The sequence below is a fragment of the Coffea eugenioides genome, chromosome 7, assembly GCF_003713205.1.
Source record: "Coffea eugenioides isolate CCC68of chromosome 7, Ceug_1.0, whole genome shotgun sequence".
NCBI lineage: Eukaryota > Viridiplantae > Streptophyta > Magnoliopsida > Gentianales > Rubiaceae > Coffea > Coffea eugenioides.
Genome location: NC_040041.1, coordinates 22642531 through 22653217, shown reverse-complemented (window position 1 = coordinate 22653217; position 10687 = coordinate 22642531). Strand labels below are relative to the sequence as shown.

Here is a 10687-nt window from a genome sequence, read left to right as displayed (position 1 = left end):
CATAAATTAAAAAAAATCTCTTATTCAAACACACTCATTATTATTTATATAATTTAATTAGTAACTGAATTAAGTATTAATAATACAATGATTAACCTGACATATTAGTCATGTGATGATATTCGGTCCAAATTGGTTGACAATCATTCAATTGTCCTCAATTGTTCAAATTTATGAAACTATAAGAATGAAATGTATTTGGATGAAGCTTTAATTGATCGAAATTATAAAACTAGAAAAAATGAAATGTATTTTGATCGAAACTTTTGGACTGAAATTATCCAATATCCCAAATATTGGGGATGAAAAGTGCAGTTTTCCCTTAATACAATAGCCATTAAAAAATTGGTGCAATTAGCAGGAAATGAGTTACTAGAACAACAGAGATCAAGAATTCATCTCAGACCAGGAGACGATGAGGACGATGCAGAGAAGAGCTTCTTCCGCCATAATTATTACCATTGCTCAGTCTCAGGAAGCAGCGGCTTCATTAGGAACTACTGCTCCTGCTAGTTGTACTACTCTTGCTTCATTTCTCTCTGCAGTCGCAAACCCTATACCCCAATTAGCTTTTTACTCTGCTAGTAGTAGTAAAATTAGGTCGTCTTCTGGAAAAGCTCTAAAATTTCAATCTGGTTTGAGGAATGATTTTAGTAATATCAACAGTCTTGATGATGCTTTGAGCTTGTACAAGCAGATGGTCCGAATGAGGCCTCTGCCTTCTGTTATTGATTTCACTCAACTGCTGGACCGTATTGTTAAGATGAATAAGCACTATTGTTCCGTTATTCACCTGTTTAGGGACATGTGCGTCAAGGGCATTCCAGTTAATGAGTACACTCTCAATGTTGTGATTAATTGTTACTGCCTCGTGGGTCGAGTGGATTTGGGGTTTTCCATATTGGGTGGCTTCTTCAAACGTGGTCTTGTGCCAGATGTAGTCAGCTTTAGCACTTTACTTAAGGGACTTTTTCGAGAGCATAAGGTTCCTCAGGCACAAGAATTGTTCAAAAAAATAATATACAACAAAGTTTGCGAGCCCAATGAAGTTATGTTTGGAATTGTAATAGATGGCTTGTGTAAGGTGGGAAACACTCAAACTGCCATCGACTTCCTCAGATCAATGGAAAAAGGACGAAGATCTTGTAAACCTGATACAGTTGTGTACAACACTATCATTGACAGCTTGTGCAAGGATAAAATGGTTGATGAAGCTCTTGCACTCTTCCGGGAGATGATTGAAAAGAGCTTACCTGCGGATGTTGTCAGTTATAATTGTTTGATTCAGGGTCTCTGCAGCTTAAGCAGATGGAAGGAGGTCAAAGAGCTCTTCTCTGAGATGAAGGATTATAAAATTGTTCCGAATGTCTTTACTTTTAATATAGTGGTGGATGCACTGTGCAAGGAAGGACAGGCAGAAGATGCTGAAGAGGTAGTCAGCATCATGATTCAGCAAGGTCAGACTCCCAATCTGGTCACATACAATTCCTTAATGGATGGATACTGTTTACATTGCCGAATAGATGAAGCAGGGAGAATCTTTAGTACCATGGTTACTAGTGGCCTTACTCCTGATCTCCATAGCTATGCTATTCTGATAAATGCCTATTTCAAGAACAAGGAAGTGGAAGAAGCCATGAATCTCTTTCGAGAACTTCAACACAAAGGTTTAACACCTAATATTGTTGTTTATAACACTGTCCTGCAGGGGTTATTTAGTGCAGGAAGGTATCTCAGTGCAAGAGAAGTTTTTGATGAGATGCAAGCTGCTGGCCTAAATCCTAATTTTTTCACTTACTGCATCATGTTGGATGGGTTGTGCAAGACTGGAAATGTCGATGAAGCTTTGCAGTTATTCCATTCAATGGAAGTTGATGGAGTAGATCTTCATGTACAAATGTACGGTATCATCCTTAATGGGTTGTGCAAAAGTAGAAGGCTCGATAGTGCTCGAGATCTTTTCAACAGTCTCTGCCTTAAAGGATTGGATCCTGATGTCAGAACATACACCATCATGATTGCTGGCTTGCTTTCAGAAGGTCTGCTCATCGAAGCCAAAGAGCTTGTTGAAAAAATGGAAGAGAAGGGTTGCTTGGCAGATGGTGCTACATACAATGTTATTCTGCAAGGACTCCTCAAGGGAGGTCATTATGACGATGCAATGGTCTGTTATGAAGAAATGGTTCATAGAGGATTCTCACTGGATGCATCTACTTTTTCCATTTTACTTGATTCATCTGCTAAAAATCAGAACAATCCTTCATTACCAATGTTGATGCTGAAGATTGATCCCGATAGCAAGAAGTTCATGGATGGAGGACAAAGAGGACCTTCACATTAGTTGCAACATGTTGGTCCTGCTGTTTTTTGGCCTTGAGCAAACATTAATTAGGTTTGCATTTGATCCTGTTATTAGTTATCATGTTTGTTGCAACTGAGCCTTAGTGGAGCTCTCTTGGTGATAGTTTGTGAAACACCTCAGAGATCATCAGTCTGGTGGAGAAGCCGCATTCCTTAGGGAGGTTCAATTGTTTGGTGTGGCAATCCACAGAATTTGGTGCAATTAAGTGGATTTGTACTCCTTCTTTTCAAGACTTCTTGTTTGTCCTTTCATGGAGAACCTCAATGTGGCATATCACTTAAGTGATAACTTGAACAGGCTATTTTTCTTCATTTTTCCTGGGCGTTGGTGCTTTAGCTTGCCTGTTAAGTTCAGTTTGGATAGCCACTATTTGAATTTGTTGAAAGTAAAGACTTAAATATCATCTGCAAGTATAGTTTGTGATATTCTATTTCTAGAAAAGTTTCAAGCTGTATTTCTATAATTTTGAGGAAATTTTTTTCATTTAAGAATGATAAAATTGCTACTTTTACTTCAATTGCTAAACGGACCCAAATATGCCACCAGTTCAAAAGTGTAAAAACTTTCTAGACTAGCTTCTTGCTTTGGGTTCATATTTTGAGGTCCATAGGCATGTCCATTTATTTTTTCACAACATTTGACAGAATCTGAACTTTTCAAGTATGCTCCAGGAAAAGGTATTCTGATTATTTTCCCCTTTAATTGTCAATGCTGTGCCAAATTATATAGATATCCTGTAGAAGTGTGGCAAAATATCATTCTCTTGCAATAACTTGAAATAATTCATCCAAGAAACTCTCTCTCTCTCTCTGTCTCTCTCTCTCTCTCATATATTTCTCCTCATACATAAATCCATTTGTGTGTTTGGTTGTTCATTAACAATATACTTGATTATGGGATTCTTCAAGATTAATATTTGGTTGTTCCTAAGTTGCAATGGTAACTAAAGAAAGGTTTTTATTGCAAAACTGTACTTTCATTTGATCACCATCTGCAATGGTTAAAAAAAAAGGTCGGTAATAATATAATTGGTCTAGTCTAACAAACTTTGTATCTACCAGTTTCCTTTTTCTTATTCTTGTTCTTTTTGGATTGAGCAGGAGAGGGGTGGAATTTGTATTGCAGAGTGTGAAGATTTGACATCAGCTCAGACTGGATAGAAACAATTAATCAGGTATTAAAATGTATGGAAATAGTCATCATGAATTTTATATGTTAGAAATCAGTTAAAGCAGTTAAAACTATTTCTTAATCACTCTTGGGAACAAATCCTATGGCTCTATAATTATGTTTTTTTAAGTATCTTGTGATTAAGAGTGATGGATTATTTCTTTTGGCTGTGGAAGAAGTAAACTGTCTAGTAACTTATAAAACAGCATTAAGAATTGATCTGTTGTTGATCTACCATGTAGCTCTTCTGATGTAGATTTTATTTGTAGGGTTTTGATACTGCATGCACTAGTTTGCAATGGCGACATGTGTTGCAAAGAGAATGACCGTAGCAGGTTTTTGGGTGCTGTTAAGAAGAAGAAGTCTTCTTGCTCATGTTTTTGTCCTATGGTGGGGATTTCAATAATGCTTTCTGGTTAGTAATATGCCACATTCAGCTTAAGTTTAGCTCAGAAGGTATTATGTTACCAAACTGTCGTCACATGCATGGAGTTAAGTTTCCATTGAATTTGTGCTAGTTTAAAACTCAATTTAGCACATCTGATAGACGATTTAAAAAAAATGAAAAACATATCGAAATGAATCCAGAATGCTCCCACTTCTAAATATGAATGTCTAGATTCAACACAACTAGGGATAGCCCTTACCTTTTTTTTTTTTTGATTAACCCATTGTGTAATCTTATTGAGGATGAGAGATATAGTGAGAGGCTAAAATCAAGTTGATTCAATTTCACAGGGAACGTGATTTGTATTTAGGTTATTAATATTTAATCTCTTTCTTTCATGATTGGGATATAGTACGTATCGGGTAAAAGCTGTACGGTTCCCTGTTTTGATTCAACGTCCATTGATTGCTATCTTACCATCCTCAGATGGACGAGTTTAAACCGCAAAATTACTTCAAATCACGTCGTACATAACATCAGTTTAAGTAGGGTTCTGAGAATTTTAAGTGCAGGTCTTAATTTATTCTATTTTTATTTTTTGGTAACAAACATTTAAGGACAAGTCTTGCATTGAAATCTTATGAATGTGTAACTGAACATGCAATAGAACAATCTAAAAACTTCTTTCTGTGCTTTGTCTTTTTCTAAATCTCTTCTGTTTTATATGCTTTGAAATCATGTTGATTGGAAAAGATACTATCCTACAGACAACTTAATCATTGGGAAACAATAAAAGTTTTTTTCTAATAGCTTATGCAGGAGCGTTTCAAATTTTGTGCAACAATACCCAAATTGTAAGATGAAAAAACTAATATTTCTGAATTCAGAGAAAAAAGTTTGTGATAAAAATTTTCTGTTAACGGGATTTTTCTAGTAGTAGCGTCTATTCTCTGTAGCTAGTTTAGTTTGCTGAAGAATTACATCACAATATTCGTTCGTACTGTATGCAGTACATTAATTTACTGGAAAAAGATATTCAGTGTAGAATGGAAATACTGAATGCATATCATGAATACTAGTAACCATTATTTATTATTGTTTGATAAGGTACTATTGGTCACTGGGGTGGAAATGAGAGATATTTGTTGCTTGTGCCTGTTTTTATTGGGCTTGATTTGCAATGATAACAATGACCTTTCAGTGATTGTAAATATTTATTTGTGCCTACAGCACATGTCCTGGAGTACCTGCTTGAGCATTGCAATCTGAAAATCGTTCACTGAGATTTGAAGGCTGGAAACATCCATCTGGATGATGACATTGCAGCTTTCTTAGTGGTTACAAAACTACCACATCACAACTCAAATCCAGGGAACCATGGGACACATTGCCCCTGAATAACTGTAAAGCCTTTGGAGATGACAGATGTATTTGGTGTGACTCTTGCACAACTTGTAACCTGTCAGTCTGCAATATTTCTGCTTGAAGAGGAGGAGGACGTACTATTGCTAGATAAGGTGAGTAATTCCATTCTTTCTTGAAATCCAGACAGACTCGTTCTGCAATATGGCTATAACTCAGGGTTTTGTATTCCTGTTATAGTCTTCTGCGCATTATGAAACAGGTAAATGCCTTGATTCAGTGGTGTTGGAATATTTAAACTTGCTTAATTGATCTATTTATTTAGCTTTGTGTCGAAGTTTTACACTATTTTTCTTGTGTCAAAGTGTTGTCGGTACTCTTGTGCAATTGCAAACTAATCTGTCTTAGGCAGACTTCGTTTCCTCCTTAATTTGTTAGTAGGTCCATTTCTTGAGTTGGTTGTCTCTAGTTTCAATTCTAATTAGAAGTTTCTTGTGGTGTTTGAGTCAGTTATCTTGCATCCAAACTCTTTCAGACTTACTGCTTTTATCTGCTACTATGGCTGCTACGATTTTGTTCAAGAAGAGAGTATACAAGAGAGAACCTCCATGTGCAAGCACTGAATTGCATTTCAAGGAAACACCGATCTAGATGAACTTTCGTTTATCTAGATGAACTTTCGTTTAACATCCAATCCAATGCCAACTTTAATTTAAAAGAGCTTTACCCTGCCATCAATTCAATTGTGATGCTAGACCAAACCATTTGGGAATTAAATTCAAGTTTAGTTGGATGTTGAACCAAGTTCATCTGAATCGGAGCAAGAATGGATATGCAATGCCTTTTTGGAGAACTTGAGCTGTCCTATGATTTATCTTCAATAGTGCCACCAACATCACCACCACCTCCTCCACAATAATTTTCTGCTTGATTGGATTTTCTCAAAAGTGCAACTTGATTTTTTATTTTTGCTGTATGCTGCCTTATGTATATTTCATGCAGTAGCCTGAACTTAGTATTTTTTTTCTCTTGTTATATGCTGTTTCTTCCTTTCAGCATTTAGTTCTCCAAAAGGATCACCTTTCACAACCTTTTGGATTCTCGTCATTTGTGGCTGTAGCTCTAGAGTGTATCAAGTACTCCACCATTTAGTAGTTTGTTTCTTTGGCAATTATGAGTTCTGGAATTTTTTTGGTATATATCTTCTACTTCGAGGAATAAACATCTTCTGCAAATAAATTGGCACTCCTTGCCACCAAACCAAAAAAACTTGTTGGTCTGCCTGTTGGTCAGTACATCCTGGATGTGTTCTGGTTTTGCCTCCTACATATGACAGAAGAATCATTGAATGTTTAGCATTGCACAATCTTATGAATTGCTTTTTGCACTGCAGTACTACTTTCTGAGTTCTTGTGAAATTGACAAAAGCTAAGTTATTGGTATATGATTTGTGTCCTTTACAAATATTATGCCAGCTTAGCTCCAAAAAAGTCCATAGAAGAATTCTTTTCCACAGAACTCGTTAAACTTCACACTAGCATAAAGCAAACTCCCATGATTATGTCTTTAGCTTTAAGGTCATTTTATCTCTCGTTCGAATTGATAGGAAGCTTTGTCAGGCATTTTCATCAATTTGTCATCTATTAGATAGACAACTAGCTAAGACTTATTGTGAATTACAAGATGTGGTAGAAAGAGATCAGAATCATAAAATTAGAAAAATTGATGAAAGTATTCAGGGAAAAAAAGTTTGTTGAGGGACTTTCCTTGTCTCTATTCCTGATATAGATGGTCTCAGTTGATGCTAAGTAAACTCCTTGCTGTGTCGGACAAATAGATGTGTTTAAATTGGTCAATAAGTTACTCTATGGTTGGATTCTGTCCTTGCATACTATTTGTTTCTATGTAAATTTGCATATTTGCGGAGTGTGTGCCAGGGATGATGTTAAGTATCCATGGACTTGTGATCAATCTCCAGAGCAAGAAGTTGCTGAAAGAGAAAAGGCTCGAGGACACCGTGGACAAAATCTTGCATGCTTTTGATGCCAAAGATATTGAGACAATCTTTTAGGTTGTGTTGCTTTGCACCCAAAGCTATCCAGAACGCAGTCAAAAAAGGCAGAATTTATAAGGACGCACCAAGGAGTGGGATTATCTGTGGTATCGGTAGGGTTGGAGCAGCTTGAAGAAGAAAGATATCGGGAAGTCTCCCTCGTGTCCTAACAGTTTTGTTTGGGCTGATGAATCTGCACAAGATCAAAAAACTATTCAATTATCGCAGGCAAGGTAGGTCCTTTGGAGCGCAATTTGTATGCGAGATCATCAGTGGCCTGTATACCAAGTTAATGAAAAACCTCTGTAATTCTCACTCATTCAACTACTATTTCATAAGTAAACTACCCAGGGCTTGGAGCTGGAATTTTGTACGACTCTGTCTAATTCAACAAGGCTGTATTGTGCATAAGATATAGGTATTTTTTTTAAGTAGGAGTAGGACTTCGTGCCTATAGCTCAAGACTAATATATGTATTATGTGAAATTTTGGTGGAATTTTCCGGTATACGTTAACAAGTTGGACATTAATTATCTACCTAGGATTTGTAAATTATTTTACTAAAAAACAAGGAAAATATTTCAATGTAATCTTTTGTGATACAAATAATACAATGAAAACAAAAAAAAAAAAAAAAAATGGGATGCTGCCTTGTGCAGGGAAAAATCATGTACTAATGAGGTCATGACATTCACACCTCAGTATCTGGCGGTATAAGTTTGAGATGAAAAGTAGTTAGACATCATAAGTTTTTTACAGATGCAAAAGGAGGAGTATTGGTTCCTTGCACTCGTTAACTTTAAAAACCTAATGAACAAAGGATGCCTGTGTTTTACCAATGTTTGTTGCATATCTGACTCTTTCAATCAGCTAATTATTCAGAATATTATTGAAAAAAAAAAAAGAAAAGTCGGACACATATGGATCTGACGAGGGTGTAGTGCAAAACTATGGCTGCCGGCCAAAAAGGCAAATTTTTTTTTTTTAAAACTCTGGCACTGCTGCCGGTAGAATTCTGCAAAAAGCTTATGATCTTTTTGCAGCCGGCAGTCCAATTTTTTTTTTAAAAAAATTCATCTTTTTGTGTGACAGATGAGGGCAGTGCCAGAGTTTTAAAAAAAAAAATTTGCCTTTTTGGCTGTCGGGTTGCCATAATTTTGCTTACACCCTTCATATCCATATGTGTTCGACTTTTCTTTTTTTTAACGATATTCTGAGTAATTAGCTCTTTCAATCAAAGACCATATTTTTGTCAGGCATTCTTTCACATTAACTCTTCCAAACATCCAAAAACTACTTAAAATCACTCCCATAAAAATACAACAAAAATGTTCCAAAATATCCACCCACCCACATATCAACATCTTTTTTCCTATCAACGATCAATCCCACCTCCCTTCTATTCGGACACCTATCTCCTCCCTCCTCATCAATTGTCATTTGCCACCAGTCTACTCTCTCCAACCCATCTCCCACCTCTTACCCCTCATCTCCCCACCCTTAGCCCACGGCCCATTTCCCTCTCTTTTCATGTACTTGCCATCCCTCTTATTGTCTTCCTTTCCCAATTTCGTATGGCTGTCAAGTATGTTTTGAGTGGCATGCTTGATTGAACAGAATTTATTATCAATTTTTGAGTTTTATCAATTTTGTATTATAATGAGTCAATCAAAGGCTGAATTTCATTCTCTAATTTCCGTCAAATGTTGTAATTTTATTACTCTTCTAATAGCCTTTACATCCTTCAAACCAACATTTGTATTAGTTTCAATGTGATTTAGAGTCATATTAGTTGTTGATAGAAGTGCACAATTATAACTTCTCATATCTGATCTAAGCTATCGTACAAAGACTGTTAGCCTATTTTTATTTAATTGGAGCAAAAAATCAAGGGGCGGGCAAACAAAAAATTGAGTTATGGAGGTCGGTTGCAATTGATTCAAACAGTGTTGTCTAAAGTATATCTGCACTGGTATAGTGTGTTTATTTTGCCTAAAACATTGATTAAAAAAGTGAATAGTTTACTGGCTTCATTCCTTAGGGCAGGAGAGATTAAGCAGATGTATGGTGCTAAAGTTAGATGAAAGGAGGTGTGTGCACCAAAACAGGAAGGTGGCTTGGGATAATAGAGTACTGAGCTATGGAACAAATGTTTGATTATGAAGTTAATATGGAATACCGGTTCAGTAGCAAGAAGGAGAATCAGTCACGATGGGCTGTTAAGATACCAACAGATGCATCCACGGTTTGGAGGAAAATATTGCAGATTAGATAGTTGGTTCAACCCTTCATCCGACACATTGTGGGGAATGGAACCAAAGCCAATTTCTGGTTTGATACATGGCATCCCCTTGGGCCATTGTATAAAAACTTCACAGGCAACCTCCTTTACAACTTTGGATGCAAACCAGTTGCCTCTGTAACATAAATTATAGTGAATGGAAGGTGGGGATGGCCTATAGGAAGGAAAGAAACAACAAAGGTAAGTGAGACTAAAAGATGCCACACCTGATGATTTTGTTCCCTTGGTGGAGTCTGAGGACCAGATTGTGTGGGAACGATCCTCTACTGGTATTTTCAATACTAAAGCTGCCATGAAGATATTACGTGGTTCAGGGGTAAAAGTGACTTGGGAAAATTTGGTTTGGGTAAAGGATTTGTCCCGAGATATGCTTTCACTCTTTGGCTAATACGTAAGAAAAAACTGTCTACACTTGACAGACTGCGAAAATGGGGAGTTTCCCTAACTTCTAGCCTATGTGCACTCTGCAAGGGGGAGGAGGAAGCCATATATCACTTATTTTTTAACTGTTGTATGCCAAGACCGGTATGGACTAAAGTGCAAAACATGTGCTTGGTATATCGTGGGTCATATACTTGGGATGTGGAACTTTCATGGCTTGCAGCTCATTGGAGATCAAATTCCTTTGCAGATCAGATGAGGAGACCGGCCTTGGCTACTGCTGTTTATCATGTTTGGAGACTCAGAAATGAAGTGATTTTTCAGTTGAAACCTGCTACATGCGATAAACTTCTAAAGCCTGTTATCGAAGCAACTTGTGTTTTGTAGTTAGTAATTAGCCAGGCTTTCCTAAAACATGTCAAAATTTGGGAGATTGTACTCGAGTGGGGAGTGGACTGGAAATGTTTGTCAGTATAGAAAGAGAATGATACAAGGGGCCTGAACGGGGCCCTTGTACTCAAGTATAGGAAAACCGTACCGTTCGGGTGATTTTGTGCAAAATGCACATGGTGCGACTCATTTGCACCCGGTGTAAGTCACTCTTAACAACGTGTAATTGTAGAATAAAATTTTATGGACTCCAAACATGGTGTTAAAAACAAGACATAA

The 10687-nt window shown here is 36.8% G+C and overlaps 1 protein-coding gene across 6 annotated transcripts; it reads left to right on the top strand.

Moving 5' to 3' along the window:
- Window positions 1-378: 378 nt before the first annotated feature.
- Window positions 379-7832, top strand: LOC113778791 (putative pentatricopeptide repeat-containing protein At1g12700, mitochondrial). 6 transcript variants are annotated; one of them, XM_027324291.1, is made up of 5 exons: window positions 379-2392; window positions 3463-3536; window positions 3802-3947; window positions 5151-5437; window positions 7261-7832. In XM_027324291.1, exon 1 carries the CDS (start codon window positions 416-418, stop codon window positions 2339-2341), a length of 1926 nt encoding a protein of 641 aa, XP_027180092.1. In that variant the 5' UTR covers window positions 379-415; the 3' UTR covers window positions 2342-2392; window positions 3463-3536; window positions 3802-3947; window positions 5151-5437; window positions 7261-7832. The 6 variants fall into 6 exon arrangements, with proteins under 6 accessions (XP_027180092.1, XP_027180091.1, XP_027180089.1 ...); XM_027324290.1 differs by having other exon boundaries at window positions 7220-7832; XM_027324288.1 differs by having other exon boundaries at window positions 5151-5544.
- The last annotated feature ends 2855 nt before the right edge of the window (window positions 7833-10687 follow it).

What these genes read in the sequence shown, in the direction of transcription:
- LOC113778791 (XM_027324291.1), top strand. Translation starts at nt 416, where the DNA reads ATGAGGACGATGCAGAGAAGAGCTTCTTCCGCCATAATTATTACCATT.